This window comes from Amaranthus tricolor, chromosome 16 (assembly GCF_026212465.1).
Source record: "Amaranthus tricolor cultivar Red isolate AtriRed21 chromosome 16, ASM2621246v1, whole genome shotgun sequence".
NCBI classification, from domain to species: Eukaryota; Viridiplantae; Streptophyta; class Magnoliopsida; order Caryophyllales; family Amaranthaceae; genus Amaranthus; species Amaranthus tricolor.
The window spans coordinates 11170605-11195604 of NC_080062.1; the positions used below are offsets into that span (position 1 = coordinate 11170605).

A 25000-nucleotide genomic window follows, 5' to 3' on the forward strand; every position below is an offset into this window, starting at 1 on the left:
GTTACTATTTTTTGGTAAAAAGTACCAGATTTTTTAAAAAACAAAAGTAACATAGTTTTTATGTAAAAGTAGCACATTTTCTATCAAAAGGTAACACATTTTTTGATTCTCACGGTTCTCATAGAACTGTGGTTAGCATCTGAACGCGACCCTATAGAGGAAGAAGTTCAAGTAAAAACCATCCTTATATATATATATATATATATATATATATATATATATATATATATATATATATATATATATATATATATATATATATATATATATATATATATATATATATGAGAATTCCGAATATCCTATTTATTCATATCAAAACCGAATCATAATTTTCAATCAATCTATGACAAAATGTTGGTCACAGGCTCACAGCTCAGCTAAGGTTTGGTAGAGAAGAATATATGTCCATCATAAAGTAATTATAAGCCGCATGAAGTCATGAATCATGATAAAGGACATCCTAAATAACTCATTAGATAGAGTTTTTCCATATGCTAATAAAGTGTTCATTTCATCAAGTTAAACACATTCTTTAATTTGATGTATTAATTTAGCTAAAATTAAAAAAGTAACGTTTCACTAAACTATATTTTATACAATTAGACGATTTAAATAAGATCAACTTATTTAATTATATTTCTTTTTACACATTAGTAGTAAGTAGTATTAAATAAGCTTAAATAAAAAAATTACAACTAAGTCTAATGTAGTGGGTATTTAAGAACGGAAGAAATATGAAAGAATAAAAATTGTAAGAGATAAATAAAAAAAATATTAGTTTGACATTATTTGTTGGCTCTCTTAGGTTTTGATGATGACTACACTTTATATAAACAAATGTATTTTAGAGATTGTATGTAGGTCGATATTCGGTCTTGATGGAGACCGTTGATAATGCCTATGACTTAGTCTATGGACGTTGTACATGTCAAATGTATCCAGGAAAAGAAGTTAGATAAGGTAAATCGCTTAGGATGTCAAATGTAGATAGGAGGTCTACTGTTTCCAAGTTTGAGGATCTAACGTTATTGGCAAATGGAGACAGTGCTTTGTTCCCAGAGTCAGCTGGAATTTCTGTTTATTTTACTTTTTGATTTTTTAGTTGATGTATTAGTTAAAATTAAGTTGTTGCATTATTCAATAAACAAGTTAATTGCAAAATAATTTATAACCACCTTAAAATAACCGTGTACTTTCTAAGAGTGGAATATTTTTCTCCTTATTTTTCTCCTTAAAAATAGGCTTGTATTTTGGATCTAATTAAGTGAAAAACTACTTTACCTATTCTTAGAAAAAAATTAACCATGACTCTTTACTCGGAAATCAAGCTTCCACTATTTATCTTTTAATAAGGAATTAACCGTGGGTTTTTAATCTTTAGATCTAAGATCCACTTGATTCTCCTTAATTTTAGGAATAAGGAAGTAATGGGAAGTTATTCCTTTTTACTAGCTATTTGAGTTCTTATATAAAGGGAATTTGATTCAACCAAAAAAGCCAAAAGGACCTAAAAGTCCATACGTCAGATTGATATTAACAAGAAATATTTTTGTTTCAAAACTGCCAATTAATTTATAATATTTTCTTGTGCAACTCTTTAATTTTATCTTTAGGAATTTATCCTTTGTAAAGAGTTTTTGAGAGAATTTTTGTAACTAGACTTACGTCCAGGGGAGAATTAGAAAGCTTCGAGTGAAGCTAGATAAGAGAAAAGCTTTAAGTGAAGCTAGAGAATTACAAAGCATCAAGTGAAGCTAGAGAATTGGAGAAGCTTCGTGTGAAGCTTGAGAATTGAAGAAGCTTCGAGTAAAGCAAGAGAAAGAAAAAGAGAAAGAGAAGTTGGCCTAGTTAGAGAAGCTTCGAGTGAACCAAGTTGTATTTGTTTTATGTAATTGTAACAATTTGTCTAAAACATATTGGAGAGTTTTAAAATGTCGAGGAGTCGTGATTTTTCCTTCTATTTAGGCCTAGAAAGTTTCCACGTAAAATTGTATTGTCTCTTTTACTTTTTCGTTTTAAATTTAAATTTTAATTCCGCAATCTAATTCCTCAAAAAACAGGGCTAAAATACTTAAACCTATTAGAATAATAATTCATCCCCTCTTGTTGTCGTTCACCATCTATAACAGTTTCTACAATATTTTTTTTAGCTCATTAAATTAAGATGAAGACAGTACTTAACAAGGATTTAGTTCATTCCACCCGATTCTTTTATTAATTTGTTTTTCTTTGTTTTATTTTGCTAGATTAAACTTTTTGGTGAAAAATTTTATCTTATTATATTTTTTGAAATTAAAAAGAATGTTGGGGGTATTTTCCTCCCACTTGGAGGAAGAGTCCATTTGATATTTTAAGTATGAGCTTTAAATTTGCTTCATGGGCTAATATAATATAATTAAAAAAAAGAGAAACTATAAAACCAAAAATAAAGGCAGCAGCATTTGGTGAGAAAAACACACGCACAAAAAACAGAAAAGCAAGCCGCGGAGAAGGTACCACGTGTGGTATTGCGTCGATTTGATTGAAGGCTATTCGTATTTTGTTTTGCGTTAAATCTTGATACGGTGTTCCTGTCTAGTCAACCTACTTATTCAAATGTTAGATTATCGTTTTGTGCATTGTAAGTGGGTAATTTCTATTTTGCCTTAATTTACCAAAATTGTTATTTTACCATTTTTGAGTGATGTTTTAGGGTTGCTTGGTTTTTGTATTACCTCGAATATTGTCTAGGGAGGATTTGGATTGTACCCATTAATTTTATTGGTGATTAGTGAAAGAGTTTGGTACCACTTACGATCCCGCGATTTTTTTTTGTGATTGGGTTTCCACGTAAAATATCGTGTGCTTTACTTTCCGCATTTTACTTTATTATACTTGTTTGTAGGATTGTTATTGTTTATTTGATTCGATAGGTTATTTTGTTCATCTAACAACAAAAAGGAAGAAAGTGTGTTTTATTGTTATTTTTGTAAAGCACTGAATAATCCAAAATATTCTACTATGAAAAAATAAAAAAATAAAAGTTACCTAGTAAATCAATAACTGTGTTTCCATTACAAAATCTTCCTGTAGGACCTTGAATAAAGTCAACACCATAAGGCCAATAGTTTGATTTTGCAAGAGAGGAAAGGAAATTGTTATTTCCTGAATCAATTACAGAATCTCCAAATGCAAAAATAGCTGAAACAGGAGATGCATTTGGGCCTTCTTGTGCACTTGATAAAATAATATGTAAGATTAAGACCAAAGTTTGTATGTAAAAGTATTTCATCTTTCTTATCAATATTTGTATTACAACTCAAGTTTATCAAGCTGATCAACACTGCATGACTTTATAGGCAGTACCAATGACGGACCAGAACAAATATAATATATTATTTTATTCCGTCTACACCTATGAATTTTATTTTTTACCTTTTTTATTTTGCTATTTAAATTTTATTTGGAATGTTTCTATTTTATTTATAATTTTTCTTTCATTTTCTCTTAATTAATTTCAAACTTATTAGTCTCTCAATTTCAATTTAAATTTTTAGTTGAATTGATTTTTTGATTAGTATTTATTGTAAAGCTCCAATATAATATAGGAGAAAACACCAAGTACAGTTAAAGCTAGCTTTGAGTAGGAAAAAAAAACGCAGCTGACCACATTTTGCTTACGTTTGTTTTCCATCTTGTCCTTTATTTAAGGTGGATCTTTCTATTAAAGTTAAGTAGTTGTAAGTAACGCCAATCTTACCTTGATTGTTGTTGTTTCTATATGTGCCCACCCATTCCTTATTATTGTATAGAAAACGCAACTCACACTACTAACTATGGATTTGCAAAATTAGACTTAATCGACAGCCCAGACTTAAACCGGTTAAATTCAAACTGAAATTGGCGGGGATCGGAAGCATCAAATTCGGTCTCCAATCATTAAAATTTATTGATTTTGGATTCCGATCAGGTCCAGTCTAGTCTAAACCCGAAAAATTATGTTTAGATAGAATAGGAGTGATTAATAGGGTGTTTTTTAAAACATAATATGACTGTGAAGGGACTGCTACCTGCTTGTTGGCTTCTTCTGTATCTTTAAGAGTTATAAAAAAATAGTCCCCAACAGTAATATCCTTTGAAACCAACCTGTTTTCGACCGATTGGTTGATCCGATGTGTTATAAAATCTTTGTCGTTAAAAATTATTATTTTAATAAGTCAAATGAGTTTGTCATTTTAATGGCATATTTGGATTGAGTATAAATATTTAAAAGGGTAAAAAAGTCAAAGTAAGAAAACAAAGTTGATAAATGAAAAATTAGTGAAATTTAATTGTTGTGGAGGTGGAAGAATGCAAAGTAATGAAAAATAAAGGGAGCTCTCAATTTTGTGAGATAAATATTTATCTTAGGGGAGATTAGGGAAATGCATTATTTCCATAATAGGAGAAATTATCTTCTTTTTCTTTCATTATTTTTATTTAATGCTCATTTTACCTTCTTCATAAGTATCTCAACTACTTCAAATGCATCTTTATTTGCTTTTATTTCATTAATTTGACTTTATTTCCCCTTTAAATAATTACACCCAATCCAAACATGCCCTAAAAATAAAATTTTACTATGATTTTTAGAGATCAGTTTCATTATTTTTAGGGACAAAATAAATTATACAATAAAAAATAAGATATATTATACACCTTTATACTTGATAAACTTAATTAAGAAGCTTACTCCCTCCAAGCTGACACCTAAACCTATGACTGCTCTAAGTTTAAGAAACTTAGAGGAGTTTTAAGTGTTTTCATGAATGAAAAATACTTAAAAGATTTATGGTTGTTATGAATTATTTGTATCCTTCCGCATGTCTGATATCTTCTTCAGACACTTTCTAGGTTCCTTAGTTATGAAAAACCAAGGTTTCCCCATGAACTCAACTGGGCTCCTTAATTATAAAATTCAGGGCTTTCCCACTGGCTCTTTTTCATCATTTCATTATTCATTTGTTTTACACAAAGTGTCACATAATCGTCTGAAAAATAGTTGTATTGAATCTTTTTGCCATATATACAAATGAGTAATTACAAATATGTTTTTTTCTCCTATACATAATACTTTTTCAACATTCTAATGTTCCACTTATGTTTTAGTGGTTCTCCATCAGATGTCTTTAATTTGTATGTTACCTTTCTACAATTCTCAGAAATTATATAAAGACCTTCCCACTTTTTTGACAATTTTCCGTGCTCATGCTTTTGGGTGTCCTTTGTATTTCTTAAGCCCAAATCACCTATTTGAAACATTTTTTATTTGACTTTTCTATTATACAAATGTGGCAATCCTATTTTTATATGCTGCCATTTTCAATGTTGCATTCTCCCTAACTTCATCAATTAACTCCAAATCTAGGAGCCTGGATTGCACATTTTCTTCTTGATTAAAATGTTTGACTCTTATAGTTTGTACTCCAATTTCAACTGGTAGGAGTGCTTCTGAGCCATAAACAAGTTTCAATGGAGTCTGGCCAGTTGCTTCTTTCATTGTTGTTCTCAATGACCATACATCATAAATGTCATTAACCCATCTGGCTTTTACATCTTCTAGTTTTTTCTGAAGTCCATTTAAAATCTATTTGTTTGCAGCTTCTGGTAAACCATTACATTGTGGGTTTCAAAATGATGAATAGGCTACAACTATCTTAAAATCTTCCATATATTTTCTCAATGTTGCACAATCAAACTGGGTTCCATTATCAACAGTTAGGACCCTTGGTAGCCCAAACCCGGTGATAATGTTCTGCCAGACGAACTTTTCTACCTTTCTGGAAGTGATTGTTGCAAGTGATTCAGCTTCTATCCACTTTGTAAAATAGTATCCAATTTTGAAAGCTTTATGTGCCAGTGCCCTATCTCCCAGATGGTGGCCGCAGCATCCTTCATGCACCTCTTTCAGAATGTAATCTACCTCACATGGTGTTACACATTTTAGTACTGGTCCATTTTTGGCCTTTAACTTCATTTTTCTGGCAAGAATTGGATCCGCAGGGAAATCTCGTGTTATTTTATATTTGATGATAACCCTCATCCAATCTGGGATATCTTTACTGCTGATATTAAAAATAGACGTTGCATCCTCATGAATTGCACTGAGAGGTTTACGTCAACTAAGATTGACCTTCTTAAATTTTGCATGTTGGAACTCCCTAATTTAGATAGTGCATCAGCCTACTCATTCTGGGATCTGGGTAGTCTTTTAACATGGACTGCGTCGAATTCAGAAATCAACTCTTGTGTTTTCTTTAAGTATTTTTGCATGTTTTCTTCCCTGGCTTCAAATTCTCCCAAAATCTGATTCACAACTAACTGTGAGTCAGTTTTTAAGCTAACCCTTCTGGCTTCCAAAGCTCTACACAATTGCAATACCAAACAATGACCGCTTTATATTCTGCCTCATTATTAGTTGCTTTGAATTCAATTTTTCAAAGCATACTCTATGACTTTCCCCTCAGGTGTTATTAATTCTAACCCAGCACCTGCACCAACGAGTCTGGATAACCCATCAATTAACAGTTGCCAGATTGGCTCTTTACTTTCTTCCCGAGTTGTGCATCCCGCAAAAATATCTGCCAGTGCTTGACCTTTGATCACCTTTCTGGGTTGATACTTATCCCAATCCATTTAATTCTACGGCCCATTTTGCCAATCTGCCAGATCTTTTAATTTTATCTAAATTCTTTTCAAGAGGTAAATCTATTAAGACCACTACTTGATGAGCATCAAATTAAGGTCTTAACTTTCTGGCCTCAACAACCACAGCATATACTACGTTCTCTATCATTGTATATCTGGTTTCAGCATCCAGTACTAATTTACTTACAAAATAAATCGGGAGTTGAATCTTATTCTCTTCCCTAACTAATGCTGCACTCACTGTATGTTGTGTAGTTGATATAAACAAGTATAATGTTTCTCCTGTTACAGGTCTTGCCAGTGTTGGCAGATAGTGTAGGTGCTCTTTCAATTCCTTAAATGCCTGACTCTGCTCTTCACCCCATTCAAAATTTTTATTTTCCCTCAAAACTTTAAAGAATGGCATGATTCTATCAGTTGACTTGGGGATGAATCTAGAAAGAGTTGTCATTCTCGCAGTCAGCTTCATTACTTCGTGCCTACTTTTTGGTTCTTCCAGATCAATCACTGCCTGAACCTTTTATGGATTTGCATCAATTCCTCTTTGGCAAACTAAATAGCCTAAAAATTTCCCAGACTTAATCCCGAAAACACACTTTCTTGGATTAAGTTTCATTATGTATTTTTTCATATTGTCAAATGTTTCCAGTAAATCTATAACCATATCTTCTTCTGTTTTGCTTTTTACAATTGAATCATCTACATATACCTCTAAGTTTTTACCTCTTTGATTTTTAAAGATTTTATCCATCAACCTCTGATAGGTTGCCCCCGCATTCATCAAGCCAAAAGGCATCATGGTATAATTAAATACCCCTGCAGAACATATAAATGTTGTTTTTTCTTTGTCAGCAGAGTCCATAAAGATATGATGATAGCCAGATTATGCATCCATACATGATAATAACACATACCCAATAGTTGAATCAATTAACTGGTCAATCCTAGGCAAGGGGTAAGAATCTTTAAGACAAAATTTATTAAAACTAGTAAAATATATACACATTCTCCATTTCCCTGTAACAACCATTTAAAAAATAATAATAATAATAAATAAATTTCAGAAAAATAAAAATATAATAATAAAAATAAAAAAAAAGAAAACATAACTCCCCATTAACAATAACTTCCCACTCCTCCCTCTAAACCTTATAACTAACCTCACTTACCTCTTATAAATTAAACCAATTACCCTTAATTTCATTCACATTATTACTCACACTTCCTTCTTCTCCTACAAACTCTTCTTCCATCTCCCATTTGCTTAAAAATTCTAGTCAAGAAAACGCAAGATTTCGATATTAAAGACAGCGGATTCGTAGACAGAGATTATTAGGAGCGTATGTTGTCTAGGATCGCGTGACAAGGTAATTCTCAATGTCCATCTAATTAGGACTATCCCATTAGTATTATGTGCTAAGTAGGGATGTTCATGGGGCGGGTCTGGAGCGGGTCTGGCCAGACCCGGACCCGGACCCTATTTTTTTTTGGATCCAGACCCGGATCCGGACCCTAAGGGTCCAAAATTTTCAGACCCGGACCCGGACCGTACGGGTCTGACAGGGTCTAGGGTCCTTAATGGGTCTTATACAAAGCCTCTTTGATTTGTCAAAATTGAACCTTTTTCAAGTTTTTTTGTATTTTTGTAAGCAACTTATTATCTTATTACTAATACTTGTTCGAGTCCATGAAATTCAAATCTATACACAGCACATAGTCCTATTTGAAAGGCTTATAACATTCATACATATAATGAAATCAAAACAGATATTACAAAAAGAACTGAATATATATAACATTCATACATTCATACATATAAGAACTGAATATATACATATTCCCAGATATTCCCAGATATATCAAGAAATTAACATTAATACCCAGATATAAATCAAAACAGAATATATACATATACAATCCAAATAAGAACTGATATCATAGCTCTTTTGCAGCAGAAAACGAAAACCCTAATAATGAAAGAGAAGTCAGTTTCAAAAGATTCAAATTTTCAGATATTACAAGTCAGTTTGTTGAGATCCCACAAAATATATTACAAGTCAGATGATTCTAGAACAAGAAATGGAGAAAATGAATACCCAATACAAAGAAAAATTAAAGAAAAATTAAAAAAAACCAAAGAAATGGAATACCTGGAGTTTTCGAGGCGATGGCTATAGCGATGGTGATGTACTGATGTAGCAGAGGCAGAGGCGATGGCTATGGCTATGGCGAGGTTACAGGAGAAAAGAAATTGGAAAGCAAAATTAGGGTTTTCGAGGCTATGGCTGCTGCTGCTACTCTGCTTCTTGCTTGAATTGGAATGTACTGGAATTGAAAATTTGGAATAGGTAATTGAGAGAATGAGTGAATGGCCCACTGACTCCCAATCTACCAAAGTCCCACGTTCATCATTGTTTTAAAATTTAAAATTTAAAATTTAAAGTTTAAAACTTTAAAATTTAAAATACCCATTACCCAGCAATTATTGAGAATGACTATGACAAATTGACAATTCAAAAATTTTAAATTTAAACTTTAAAAGTTACGGGTCTGGGTCCTCACCTTAGGACCCGGACCCGGACCCGTCAAAAAAAATTGGATCCAGACCCGGACCCGGATCCGACGGGTCTCAAAAATTAAGACCCAGACCCTTATAAAAGGGGCGGGTCCTACAGGATCCTGGACCCATGACCATCCCTAGTGCTAAGTGATAATTAATGTGTTTAAATAGAATGCATGATTTTATATGACATTATTTTATATGATGTTATGTTTTAAATATTCTCAAATTATAATTACTATTATAAGGGTGATGAACAGGTTGTCCTATTTGGTTAGTATAGCTGCGGACGGGTATTATTATTTCTGATACTTGATACGATGTTTGGTCTTCCTTCTATTTGTTGTGATCCAAGTAGAAGGGGTGTGCACACTAGGGTTCCTTGAGACTACTCTGTTGGCCGTGAATTATTTGGGCTGACGACCTCGTGATGAAGTAGGTATAGGGGTAAAGCCTCGGCCTACTGGCGTTCTCGTTCCCTTAAATTAAAAATTGATTATGTGTTTGTCATTATTAATTATCAATTTAATAAATTGGTTTATGTGATATTATATATATTATTTTCTCAAATTGTTTTCTATTAAACTCAGCTATATGTTATTTTCTAAAATTATTTCCAATTTGATTATATTGTATTTTCTTAAATCATTTTCAAACTTAATCGTTTTACGGGATGGAGTTGGAATTACTCAATTTTTCTGATTTTGGGAGTTTTTCCCTTGTTTTTCTTGCATTCTTATGTTGCAGGTTATTGATTGCGTGGGAATCGTGGAGTGAGGATCACCTAGAAACATAGTTTTTGTTAGAGTCGTGTTTCAGTTTAAATTTTACTTTAAGTTGTTTAAATTTTATATGGACATAGATTGCGTTTCAGTTTTCTCTTATGTTGTAAGACCCTTTGTTGGATTTAAACTTATTAAGTTATTTCTTAGTCGTTAAGCCTTACATTTATTTTATTTGAAATAGATGTGGCGGTAACACTCCCATGAGTAGGTTTTGGCTCATGTTTTTCATTAAAGGTGTTTTCAAAAGTTCGGCCTATTCTGAGGGTGTTACAAAGTGGTATCAGTAGCTTAGGTTTGTTTTGGTCAAATCTTAGGGTCGTTTAGGACTTAAAATTTATAAAGGCTTAAATTAAAAATAGGTTAAATGGTATAAGGTAAAATTATTTTAAATAATTTAAGTAAGTTAAAAAAAAATTAAAATAAAATAAAATAAATTATGAGAGTGGGGACGAATGGGTTTATTGTTTTGAAGTACTTTTAAGTACTTAGTATTAGTGGTTATTTCTTTTAATTATATTTTTGCTGTCTTTCGTTTTTTTTTGTTAGTTGCCTCGATTTCGTTTTTGGAGATGGATTGGTTAAAGAAGTATCAGGCTAAAATTCGTTGTGCTAAACAAAGAATTACCTTTGGAGGCCCTAAGGGATATTAACTAGCCTACCAAGAAACTACTTCCGAGCCACTAAAGACCAAGCTTATCTCCGCCTTAAATCTCCAGACCCATCTTAGGAAAGGCTACCCCGTATATTTGTGCCATGTAAAGGACACGAGCATGAAAGAGGACGAGTTAGGATAGATACCTGTAGTTAAGGAGTTTATTGATGTGTTCCCAGATGAGATTCCAGAGATGCCACCTGTGAGAGAGTTAGACTTCAAGATTGACTTAGTTCCGGGAACAGGACCCATTTCAAAGGCACCTTATAGGATGGCACCTGCCGAGTTACAAGAGTTGAAGGTACAACTTGAGGATTTGTTGGATAAAGGATATATAAGACCAAGTGTATCCCCTTGGGGAGCCCCAGTGTTATTTGTTAGGAAGAAAGACGAAACCTTGAGACTATGTATTGATTATAGGGATCTAAATAGTGTGACGGTGAAGAATAAGTATCCACTTCCTAGAATTGAGGATCTATTCGATCAACTTAGGGGTGCAGGAGTATTTTCAAAGATTGATTTGAGATCAGGTTATCATCAATTATGAATTGCAGAAGAGGATATAGCCAAAACAGCTTTTCGAACGAGGTATGGCCATTATGAGTTCACAGTCATGCCCTTTGGACTCACTAATGCGCCTGCTGTCTTTATGGACCTTATGAATAGGACTTTTCAGCCTTATTTGGATAAGTTTATAGTTGTTTTTATTTATGATATTTTAGTATACTCTATGAATCGAGAAGAGAATGAGGCTCATTTGAGGAAAGTTTTAAAGATTTCAAGAGAGAATAAGTTGTATGCCAAGTTTTCAAAATGTGAATTCTGGTTAGAAAAAGTACCATTTCTGGGGATGTAATTACAAAGGATGGAGTAATGGTAGATCCCTCGAAGGTTCAAGCAGTAATGAACTGGCCTACACCTACTAATGTGACAGAAGTGAGAATTTTCTTAGGTCTAGCCGGATACTATAGGAGATTTGTGAAAAATTTCTCGAGAATCGCTTAGCCTATCACTAATTTGATGAAGAAGACCACTAAGTTTCAATGGGATGAGAAGTGTGAAGCGGCATTCCAAGAGTTTAAATCAAGGCTTACTTCTGCTCATGTGCTGACCTTACCGAATGAAAGTGGAGAATATGAAGTTTATACAGACGCATCTAAGAATGGACTAGGTTGTGTGTTGATGCAAGATGGGAAAGTAGTAGCATATGCTTCACAACAATTTAAGCCGCATGAGAAGAATTACCCCACACATGACTTAGAATTAGGAGCTGTAGTCTTTGCATTGAAAATTTAGAGACATTATTTATTTGGAGTAAAGTGCAAGATTTATACTGATCACAAGAGTTTGAGGTTCTTGTACACTCAAAAGGAGTTGAATATGAGACAAAGACGATGGTTATAACTCATTAAGGATTATGATCTGGATTTGAAGTATTGTGAAGGAAAGGTAAACAAAGTAGTTGATGCTCTGAGTAGCAAGTCAAGTCATACAATGAATGCATTAATTTTAGCAGATGAGTTGTGTGAAGAGATTCGTAGGATGAACTTAGAAGTGGTAGAATATGGATATGTAGGTACTCAATTGAATGGAATGACTATTGAATCCGATATTTTTGAGGAAATTAGAGTGAAGCAAGTTACGGATAACTGGTTAACTAAATTGAAGAAGTTGAAGGAGGATGGTCAAGCACCTGAGTTCGAAAGTGATGAAAATGGCGTATTGAAGTATAAAGGAAGATGGTGCATACCGCATGACGAGGAACTTAAGACTAAGATTATGACTGAAGCCCATAATTCGCTATACTCAATACATCCTAGTGGTGATAAGATGTACAAAGGATCTTAAGAAGAACTTTTGGTGGCCTAACATGAAGCGTGAAGTAGCAGGCTTTGTGGCAAAGTGTCTAACGTGTCAGAAGGTGAAAATTCAACATATGAAGCCGGGGGGAAAATTGCAACCATTAGAAGTACCTGGATGGAAATGGGAGTCGATTTCAATGGACTTTGTAGTAGGATTGCCAAAGTCAAAAACAGGGAAGAATGCCATATGGGTGATAGTGGATCGATTAACAAAAACAGCAACGTTTATAGCTATGAAGAATACTTGGATAATGCAACGGATGGCAGACGCGTATTTTCAAGAGGTAGTAAGATTGCATGGTGTGCCTAAGGACATTGTATCAGATAGAGATTCGAGAATTCTGTCCAAATTTTGGAAGATGCTACAAGAAGCAGTGGGCACGATACTAAAGTTCAGTACTGCATTTCATCCAGCAACAGATGGTCAAACAGAGAGAACGATTCAGACTCTTGAGGATTTGTTAAGAGCATGTGTTATGAATTTTGGTGGATCTTGGGAGGATAATTTGATGTATGTAGAGTTTTCTTACAATAATAGTTTTCATTCTAGCATAGGAATGGCACCTTACGAAGCCCTATATGGGAGAAAGTGTAGGAGTCCTATATGTTGGAATGATGTTAATGAGGCGTTGGGATTAGGACCAGACATGATTGAGGAGACTACAAAGAAAGTAAGAATGATCCAAGAACGCATGAGGGAAGCGCAAGATCGTCAGAAGTCGTATGCAGACAAAAAGAGGAGGGCATTAGAGTTTGAAGTAGGTGAACAAGTTTTGCTCAAAATGTCACCAACCAAGGGTGTCATGAGATTTGGTAGGAAGGGTAAATTGAGTCCTCGTTTTATAGGTCCTTATGAAGTATTGGAACGAATTGGGGAAGTAGCCTAGCCTTACCTATGAACCTAGCTAAAGTCCACAATGTCTTCCATGTATCCTAGCTCCAAAAATATGTCCATGACCCTTCCCATATCATACAACCTGAAACCATTGAACTTGATGAAACCCTTACCTTTGAAGAAAAACCAATAAAAATCCTTGATACCAAAACAAGATTTACCTAGAACAAGGAAATTAAGTTGGTCAAGATATTATAGACGAACCAACAAACTGAAGAATCCACATGGGCAACCGAAGTTGACATGAGAAAGCGATACCCCGAACTTTTCGAACAGGTACGTTGAGTTTCGAGGACGAAACTTTTTAAAATAGGGGGGTGATGCGAGTCTATCAAACCGTTCAATATTCTTTTAAAAATTCAGTAGTTAACTTTAAGTTCGAGGACGAACTTTTGTTTTAAGGGGGAGTGTATGTAACAACCATTTTAAAAAATAATAATAATAATAATAATAAATAAATTTCAGAAAAATAAAAAAAAAATAATAATAAATTAAAAAAAAGAAAACATAACTCCCCATTAACAATAACTTCCCACTCCTCCCTCTAAACCTTATAACTAACCTCACTTACCTCTTATAAATTAAACCAATTACCCTTATTTCATTCACATTATTACTCACACTTCCTTCTTCTCCTACAAACTCTTCCTCCATCTCCCATTTTCTTAAAAATTCTAGTCAAGAAAACGCAAGATTTCGATATTAAAGACAGCGGATTCGTAGACAGAGATTATTAGGAGCGTACATTGTCTAGGATCGCGTGACAAGGTAATTCTCAATGTCCATCTAATTAAGACTATCCCGTTAGTATTATGTGCTAAGTGATAATTAATGTGTTTAAATAGAATGCATGATTTTATATGACATTATTTTATATGATGTTATGTTTTAAATATTCTCAAATTATAATTACTATTATTTTTGTTAAACTTGAATTTATAATTATTATTTTGATAAAATTTATATTTTGATATCGAAATTTGATACGATTTATTCGAAAGAGAAATATTGTAGAGTATTCTAAACCGGAGTGAGATTAGACAATCCCCCAATTATAATAGGATCATAAGTTGCGTAGCTTAAACACAAAAAACTTCTCAAACAAGACAATAAGTCCAGTTTCATACATAGTTGTAAATTGTGGAAATAACAATGAATTGAGTTTTTTGTTTGCAAGGAGATTCCGGTGAAAATTTTAAGGAACCAACTCAGTCAAAAATTTAAGCTGATGGTCGAGGCCTCAGAATATGTTATATACTCTAACACGACCCCTCACACAAGAGCTAAGTGGACTAGAATTTTGAATGCAACACAAGCCCTCCTCATACCGAACACGAAATATTTCACCTTAAATTAGGGGTGAATAAGATTTGAACATATGATCTCTTGTCACATTAGCTCTAATAGCATGTCAAGAATAGTTACATGGAACGTGGAACGAAGCCACGTTCCGCGATCCGGGAATGTCCCTCCCCGATCACCACGAAACGTGACCCAAATCACTCAAGGTGAAGTCCCGGTGTAGAAGACCTTTTCTAAAAGGTATTTTGGCTTTAATTTACTAATTAAAGATTAAAAGAGGAGAGGGAAAACAAGATGAAATGTAGAAACCAATTGTGCCATAGTACCGATCATGATCTTGGGATTTCGATTCACAAATACAGTTTAGTAAGATTAAATCAATTGTGCAAAAAAATATAAAACGCATTAAGTCGCTATTACTAACAGCGACTTTAAAAAAAAATTTTTTTTTTTTTTGTTTTTTTTTTTAAGTCGCTGTTAGTAACAGCAACTTTGGGCTTTTAAATTTTTTTTTAAGTCGCTGTTACTAACAGCGACTTTGGGCTTTTAATTTTTTTTTTTTCACTTTCGCTGTTACTAATAGCGACTTTTCCCGAGGCTAGGCTTGGATGTACGGACGCTTATTTTGGGAAATAAGTTTTCATAGAGCTTATTTTTGGAATTAAGTTGTTAAATAATCTTATTTTTTTCAAATTTTCATCCTTTTAAAACCCTTATAATCAAGGGTTAGATCAGGGTCCACAACGTGCCCCTGGCCCAATGCACAGGTCTATTCATTATGCCATTAATCCCGCTCTTTATTTGAAGGGAGTTTGGGTATAGTCTGATCGCCACATCTTTCCTCGGATCCTTACTTGTGCAGGACACTGAGTTCACGACTGACTATTAATGAGAAAGTTATTATTGTTTTAAATCTCATTCTAGGAAGAAGTTGAAAGTTATATTTTGTTTTTGCAATTCAAATAACCCACAGATCTTTAATCTAGTAGCGATCAAAGTGACAGTGGGCAGTGGCTCTCACTTATTTGGGTGCCCAGTAGACTTTACGAGCGGGTGTCATGCCTATATCAAGTTTCGTGTTTACGCAAATATTTTACCAGCCTGGTTAGATTTTTTATGGAAATTTTTTTTCGGTTAAGTCAAACCGTCAAGTCAAATAAAAATATAAAAGATAATGAATGAAATATTTAAAATTATCCTTGTGATCTAAAGAAACCCGAATCAAAGACCACCAATGGTAGAAAAGGGAGATTTGAATGAACTTAAATATCTTTTAGTATTGAATACGGTGTAATCAAAGTATACAATTAGGAATATTAATATTATTGTTTAATTAAGCTTGTTTTATTGCTATATATGGAATCAAATAAAACGTATATCAGTATAAAAAAATAAAAAAGACATTTATATATAAAATTTCAAATATAAAAAGAAAAAACACTATCACTATTGTGTAAATTTTTGTCAGAATAATTTGCATTAAAACTGAATAATTGAATGATTGAATTAAATATTTAGTACAAATACTTACACATAATGTTCTACATTATCACTAGTACAAGTCTGGGTTTCATACATCTGCATTAAGTGATTGTATCTGACAAAAGTTTCATGCAAGTTGTTACAAAATTTAAATCTACATTACACAACATTCTTTACAATTAATTATTCTCATACTACAATTCACCCCACGTCCCCACCTCTGTATAGTAAGTATATAATTCTAAATAAAAACATTGTGTTTACCTATTATGTCACAAACTTAATACATTGCATATTGATATTTAAATTCATAGTTACTAATTATAATAAAAATCATATGATAAATTCTTTAAAAAAATAAATCATATGATAAATTCTTTAAAAAAATAAATCATATGATAAATTCTTTAAAAAAATAAATCATATGATAAAGTTGTTTTTATTTTGTTAATTTATATCCATTAGCATTACTTATGTTGAATATACGTTAATTTCATCTAAGCTAATATTTCAATTGTAAGATTATACATAAAAGTTTTGTGAACTTATTAACTCACCTTGAATCACAAATCCACCTCAGGCTTTTCACATTGAGCTTTGACTAAAAAAAATTTCATTCCAATGAAATTATAATATGTATATTTTTTAACATGAAGTGCAAATTTGTTAAAAAAAAATTGGATAAAGTTGAATTCTTAGTCGGATTTAGAGTTGTTGACGTGTCGAAAACGGTCACACTGTCATATTTAAGTGTGACTTGAGAGTTGAGACATCCTATTCCGATCTAACTCAAACTCAAAATCGACCTATAAAATCAATTTCAAAACCAAATTATAATTTCTCAAATTCTGACGAGGTAGAATGGGACGGATTTAGGAATGGCGATGGGACGGGTCTAGACATGGTCATGTTTCACTTTGACTCGAATCTGCATCCAAAGTTGCGAGTCTAACAATGAAAATAGCGAGTCTTTAGGGTCGAGGTTCTGCGGAATCTACTTTTCTCTTAGAAAATACTATGTTATTAAAATCTTGTCTTATATACATTTTGTCTTCGAATTTGTTTAACCTTAGTTTCATACTTTCGTGTGCAAAACTGAAAAAATGGGTCCAGTAGATCCAGTGTCAGAACTAGGCGTGTTCAAAGAAATCCGGTTTGTTAAACCCGACCCAGATTATATGGTATCTGGTTCTTAAAACCGGATAATTTACCCAGTTTGCTAAAAACAGATACTCCGAACCGAGTACCCGATTTCTAAACTGGCATCCGATTCTTAAAATTAGATAGTGTTAGCTGCATTTTATTCATATTGTATCCCCATTATTTGGCTTTATTATATTGGGATTTTGCATAACTAAGCTTGCTTTATTTGGGAATGTACATTTGGTTTGGTATTTTAGTGCTTTTGTACATTTCAGGTAAAACTCGACAAAACTAAGCACAAACCAAGTTCATTTGGCACGTATATTGCTCACTTAACTCTGAAGGCTCAAGGGATCAAAGCCTCGATTACTCAAGTCAAGAAAACAAGGCCAAAAAGAGCTAAAGTAGGTCATTATAAGCCCACTAGACCAAAATTGGGTCGAGCCAGGCTTGCTCGAGCATACAAAAAACTTGCATTAGAGACAGAAGTTGAGTGAAGTTGGCTCGGGTCGAGCGAAAGTACTATTCACTTCTAATATCTTTAGAATGTCGACAGAAGCATTTTCAATGGGTTGACCGAGCTAGCTCGGTCGAGCTGAATAGTCGAACTGAGCCTATTTTTGGTGTCTATTTTGCTTTTAAAGACTTTGAATAGTGTATTTGATGCTCGCTCAACTAGGTCAAGCAGTGTGGCTCGGGTCGAGCAATTTGGTAATAATTACGCTTTTAAAAGTTGTTGATTGAATGTCTTACCCTTTTCTTTCGCCTCTCCTAATCTACTGCTCTACCACCCTTATTTGCCACCCATCTATAGCCTACATATCTCACACATAGGGGTGGTGGAGAAATCGTGAAGCCACCACCCATTACTTGTCCTCCCTCCTATAAATAGAGAAGAAGAAGGCTCAAGCAAAGGCATTCAATCCTTCTGTAACTAAAATGTAGCAAATATAATGGAACAAAGGAAGTATATACATATATTAATGATTGAAGTAGTGCATTAAATAGCGTGAATAGACAACAGTCACTAATTTGTGATGGGGGACGTACTCGAATAATTTCATGTCTCTGTGAATTATTTCGTTTGTCTTTTGGAAATGCATAATTTTATTAATTTAATGGATTGCTGGAGATGAAATGACAAGAATTATATGGAAAGTGATAAAAGATAAGGTATACAAATTTAAATTTCACTTTTCCCCTTTGAAAAATTCCACGTCATCTATTCCAAATTATTTGTGTTATGATTGGAATTGGTAGAATCGGATCATATCCTGCTTTAATATTCTATTCTATGTGATGATTGGTTTTCTATTAGATTAGTTCTTTTTTCAAGTTTTAAATTGTAGAAAAGTTTTGTTTGACTTTGATATTGAAGTTACGAAAAGAAATACATGAATTTCACGGTCTTAATGATTTAATTTTTTACTGAACATAAGAAAAAGGTTTTGAAACAGAGACTTCGTTTCGTAGTATCTTAGAGTTGTGTTTTGTTGTTTGAATCGTCGTCACACTCTTTCAAAATATGTAATCATGCATAATTAGAGATCTTAGGGACAGTACTAGTGCATTGTATATAGTGCGAAATTGAGATATGGCATGTAATCTGGGAAGGAAAAATTATATGCCTACAACTCATGTTTATAATTCCTTGTTTTGTGGGTTATTTGTGATTTTTGGAGTGTAATTTTTGTTGCATTGCCAGCTTATATTACCATTCTTGGATTTGGATATTAAATACTATGATTTGGGAATTCTTAATTGTGATGGAACTGATGACATGAATCACTGTGGAAAGTGCTGAAGCTATCCTCATGTAGGTGGCAATTTTTGTTTTTGAACTTATTTAGATGCATGGGTTTTCCTTTTATTGATGATTGTGTACTGTTCATGTACTTATATGATTATACAATGTGGCAAGTTTAAAGCCATTTGACTCAGAAATTGTGTAGTATTCGCTATTAATGTTTATTCATCAAGATAGGTAGCGACAAATTATGAGGTGTGTTTAGAATTTAGATAGGTAAATAGGCTCACTTGTAAAGGGAAAGCTAACCATTGGACCTCGTAGAAATTTTTTTACCTTGATAAGTTCTTGTAAGACACGTGGTATTGACTACGGTAGGGGGTGGGAAAGAGGAAAAAACACATGGGATGGAAGGAAGAATGATGGAGGGCAACTGTAGAGTGTGGACAGAACTTTTGCAAGGTTAATATGTGAATGTGACTTCGCCTTTACATGGAGGGTCCCTTTATTTCAACTTACTTTATGGATGTATAAGTTTGATTTATTTAATAAAGTTATTTTAGGTTTATACTATCATAAAATAAGTTCAAAAGAGTTATGAATAGATATAGTTAGCAAATATTAGTCTCTGAGGCCAAGATAATAGACTTTAGTGGTGTAGGACTGGTTGTTTTGGCAGCATTTAAGAAACAAAGAAGAAAAGCTTGAGGGGAGATTTTCAGAAGACAAATATATTGTTCTCTCAAAGTTTATTTTAAGTTGCCCTTAAGGGAGTTAACTTTTTGGATATTTTTTATAATTGGAAAGTCTGCTGAGTGCTTCTTTGAAATTAATAATGTGTGGTTTTTCAGGTTTTAATCCAAAATCACTCATCATTTGTTCAAGGCTTCATCATCTGTTCAAGTAAGATTTATCATGCTTAGCGACACATGTGGTCTTTATATTTTCTTGTTGCAAAAAGTTGTATGTATCATGACATTTCTTGGATTAAATTAGGGTTAGTTAATTGTGAAGGTCCTGGTTATTGCTACTTAAATTAAGTCAAACATAATATTAATTGCATGGTTGTCACCGAGGATAGTTCAATGAAAGAAGTTATAAGAATAGAATGATTCATAACGTGTAGTGGCCAAGGGTTTTTTTGTTCATTTAGTATTATTTGTAGTAGATGTTATTTGAATTTTGATAATCCTTTTTGGAATTTTTTGACCATGACTTTTGGAACTAAAATAATCTGGCAAGAATGGAGCATTGTTGACATTGGTCAAGGATTGTGCACCTAAGGAGTGTTACTGCTATAAAAAAAAATGCCAAAAAATGATGCTCGTCTACCAAATTTCAAATATACGAAAAATTAATTAGAATTTTTCATTTAAGGGCGATTATCTTTTGCCTCATGTTAATCATATGGAGTTGTTTTTGTTAATAATCGTCGTTGAAAATTATACTTTAGGCTATGAAACGTTAAGATTTGGGCCAAGCCAATGCTTTTAGATTTAGCTACCCTCCGATTGTTTAGAATATTTTGTATTGACTTTTACATAATGTGAGGTTTATGATGGAAGAATCATTATGTTATATTAAAGGCAATTTCATTTGTGCAGGTATAATGTTGCTGTCAAATGTGCCACAATTGACTCCTAGTTAGTTTATGTATTGCTTTTCTACTTAATTGAATTTTTATAAGGTCCATCTAGTGTAAGCAGCAATAAGTTATGTCTAATGTCTTGTCTAGGAAGCAATATATTTTGTTTGACCAATATGCATACTTGTAAAACCTTATCTTAATAGCTATTAGGGACTTTGTGGGGAGCCTAAAAAAAGATGGGATATTAAGAAGTTCCATTTGCAAGGTGCTGGGCACCATCTTGTAATGAGTTCACCAACTATACTAGTTGGCATGAATTCATTGTCTTTGGTTTTTGTTATAGTAATTCAAAAACAATAATGCTTGGATCAATGTAAATTTTCTAGACCAACTGAGAATTTTTTCTTGTAAAATTTATTTGTTTATTTGTTGTCCCCTAAAATGGCTTAATAAGATACTTTTGAGAATTTTTGTACCTAATGGATTGATGACAGTCATGTCAAAGATGATTTAAGATCGAATTTCCTTCTTTGTTATTAGTAAAACTATGTAACATATTGGATCCTTTTGACATGCAAAAGTCAGGGTCCCAGAAAACTACTATGCAACACTCCCATTATTACCACCACATTTGATAGTGGTTTGTCAAAGGAATAAACTCGTTTAGTTTGAAAAAAAGTTTATTGGTAGTTTTTTCAAGAAACACAACTTTCTTAGTAGTTAATTGTTAAAAGTAGTAACGAATGTAAGGCCTTTTTTGAGTGCGTTTTAAGTTTTAAAACATTGTCTTGCTTATCCACCGAAAATTTAGAGAGAGAATAATTAAAATATTCCATTTTCCATATTTGCCTTATGTAAAGTCATTATGAATTACAACATTATGCTTATGAAAAATTAATTCCATGGAACTAGCATACCAACTTTGATGGAACCATGTAATTAGCATGTATGAATAATAATAAGCTAATTACTATGAATTTATTCAAACCACATTGAGAGGATTATGTCCAATAATTCTAACGTGTTCAAGTTACGTTTGATGTCATTTATGTCAATGCCAAACTTAAAATAATTTTCACGTCTCTCTAATTGATTAGCTTATAGGAGGGAAGGAAGGGGAGGGAAGGAAAGATAGAGGAGGGGAAGACAGGGAACGTCTTTCTTGTTTGTTTAGGAGGAATGGGGAAGAAAAAGAAAAATATTTCTTTTTTTCTTCCATATCTTTTCTTATTTGAAAAGATTTGGAGGTTAACAAAATGAAGGGGCTTAATTCCTCCAAATTCTTGCCCTCTAATGTGTTATCCAAACATAGGAAATTCAATGCTTCTTAATCTCTTTATTTTTATTCTCTTCAAATCTTTTAATCCATATACACATAAAGATTTTTTTTGGGATCTTGGAGAACTTATTTTGTTTTGCTAAACGATAAAAGATAAATGTTTCTAATAATGATCTAAGAACTGTTATGCAAAATAAAGAACATAGGTTCAATAGAAATAAACAAGTATGAAAAAGAACATAAATGAACATAGTTTTGTCTTTATTGTCTATTGGTCCCTTGCAAGGGATTGTTCAGATATAAAACTTTTTGAGGTGATCTCCATTCTAAGGTCTCTTCAAGGTTTTTCCTTCAGAGTCTTCAAGTTGATAAGTGCCAGGTTTGATGATGCGGACAATTTTAAATGGACCATCCTAATTAGCCCCTAGCTTTCCTTTTTTAGTGATTCTGCTATTAAACGTAAAAATGTGTTTCCTCTTTCTTAGGAAGTAGATCAAGGTTGACCCTTTTTTCCGCATCATTATTCTTATATGAATAATAATCAATTCTTGTAGAAGGGATGCCTATTTTAACAGGTAAGATAACAATCTTCACCTGAAAAAGCTTTGAGCCTCCATCAACTTCCATTTTCATTATCTGATTTTATGGATTTAGATCTTCACCTGAAAAATCTTCGAGCCTCCATCAACTTCCATTTTCATTACCCTATTTTTTAGATTTAGAATTTTAGGGTTTTTTTTTTCTGATTATGAATTCTGCAATAGCTTTTCTGAACAGTCTTCACTTGATAAATCTTCAAGCCTTTCGAGCACAAGCATACAACACCTTCTGGACAGCTTAAATTCCAGAAACAGATCAAAATCGAAAAAAGAAAAATGCAATTAATGAAACCCAAACCCTAGACAAAATGTGAATCAAACCTGAAAATGAAATGCAAATTAATGAAACCCAAACCCTAAACCTAAATCTTGTATTCACTATTCAGCTTAGAAGAATTAAAATACTATATTCAGCTTAAAATTAAATGTTGAACTTCCTCTGTTCCAATTTACTTGCAATGTTTGCTTTTTCACGCAGTACAATGCATTGTAATTCTTAATATCTCTAATTATGAATAATAAAAAATTATAAAATTTTGATACTAATAATCTTTGCAATGAGACGAATCAAACAAGATCTCACTTGACTATATTTTGACCTATAGATTAAAAACTAATCACAAATTAAAAGTGATGAATGAATAGTGTTATTTTTGCCAATGTTGCAACTAATATAGAACGGAGGAAATATTCAGCTTAGAAGAACTAAAATGAAAAAGAAAATGAGAGGAAGAACGTAATAGTGGTTGAAGAAATGAAGAATAAGAGATTAAAATGAAGCGGGAAAAGAAAGTTTGCGTAGAGCAATCTCAATAACTCAAAGTTACACATGAAACAATCTGAGCAAGAGGCATGCCAAGTCAGCAAAAAAACACTATTTATTTGCAAAATGTGAATAGTATTGATGCCTTAGACTTTTTTATTTATAATGGTTAATACATATATTTAAATTGAAGCTCATGTTAAACCTTTTAGAATGTAGTGCATATTAAAATAAGGATTTCAATGGCTAATTTGTTTCGGTACAAATTACATTGGATGTTACACCATAATAGTAAATCACAACTTATATATGTCTTTGAAAAAAATTTACCCTTCGGTTGCTAGCAAGATTATTAGGATTGAAATTCTACCTAAAATCATCTAAGGGGTAGGATCGAAATTCAGGTAGAATCGAATCATAGGATCGTATGATCTTACAAATATGCATAAATGTACTTGGATTACTATTTATCAATTATATTTGTTTTTTTTTTTTAAGTTTTAAGGTGTGAGTAAAAACGCATTTGACTTTATCTATAAAGTTTTGAAAAAAAAACATTTTTAAAAATCATATTTAAAGCGCTAACAAAGAAAATTTTGAATTTTAGAAAGGCATTGATATAATTAATTCAAATATAATTTATATGTAAGTGAAATATGTATTATATGAAAATATTTTACAATTAAAGCTACCCATGTAGAATTGGATTGTTGGATCGTAAAATCGTAAAATCATGTTATGATTCTACCACCTAAATTTTGAGCTAAGTAGGATCGCACGATTCTACCGCATTAAAATCCTATCTACGATCCGAATCGGTGGCCTATTTTTAGATCGTAAGATCGTAGAATCGTAGATTAGAATCGAGTATCAAATGCCTCATAGATCGCAATTTTTGTTAACTATGGTTGCTACTAAGGTACATAGTAGACTAAGATCAGGTTGTGGAAGGCTAAGCAGCACTGTTTGAGTATCAAATGCCTCACTTGCACCAGATGTCGAAGGAACCATATGTTCAGTTGTTTGCTTTCCCACATTATCAATTGTAATAATTACTCTATTAACAAATTTTTGTGAACTTCATATTCCACAATAATATATTGTAAGTAAATAAACCTACCCATAATACTCTATTTTACATCCAGCAAAGGAAATTGAAAACAGAACATGAATGATGACCTAACTTACACTAACAGATCCAAATCACTATAAATGAGGTAGATAAAACTTAAAAATCAATGATGGTTTTAGATACTATCATTCTTATCAACTGATTCAACAAAGGTAGCAAAAACTGAATTCATTTCATTAAGTACTATCATTCTTGTCTGACTAGATTGCAAACACAAAGCTGTAAAAAACTAACCCGCTCGATTTGCCAGTTCGTGCTTCCAATCACCATCTGATTTCTTTCCGTTTTAGAAATCTCAAAATAAGGCACAATTTTTTGCAGAACGTGGCGAAATAATTCATCACAACTGCATCCAGGTGATCCCCACTCTAGCAGGCCCCTAAAACTACTAGACACAGCATACTCGAGCAACAAAACTTGAACAGAACCAGCATATGTCTCAAGAATCTCTAAAAGAAGTTTCAAGATAAAACCCAATGTTGGTGGTTGAAGAAACATTGGACTCATCCTTCTTAGGGGTTCAAACATCATAACTCTGCACA

At 32.8% G+C, this 25000-nt stretch overlaps 1 protein-coding gene and 1 pseudogene across 1 annotated transcript in view; both read right to left on the reverse strand.

Annotated features, from left to right (window-relative positions):
- LOC130802746 (GDSL esterase/lipase At1g71250-like) overlaps window positions 1–3274 on the reverse strand; it is a 43401-nt gene extending 40127 nt beyond the window's left edge. The window contains exon 1 of the mRNA XM_057666805.1: window positions 3031–3274. Within this exon, the coding sequence (XP_057522788.1) occupies window positions 3031–3274 (244 nt within the window). The remainder of the gene's footprint in view (window positions 1–3030) is intronic.
- Window positions 3275–24181: 20907 nt separating this feature from the next.
- LOC130802536 (probable calcium-binding protein CML50) overlaps window positions 24182–25000 on the reverse strand; it is a 5654-nt pseudogene continuing 4835 nt past the window's right edge.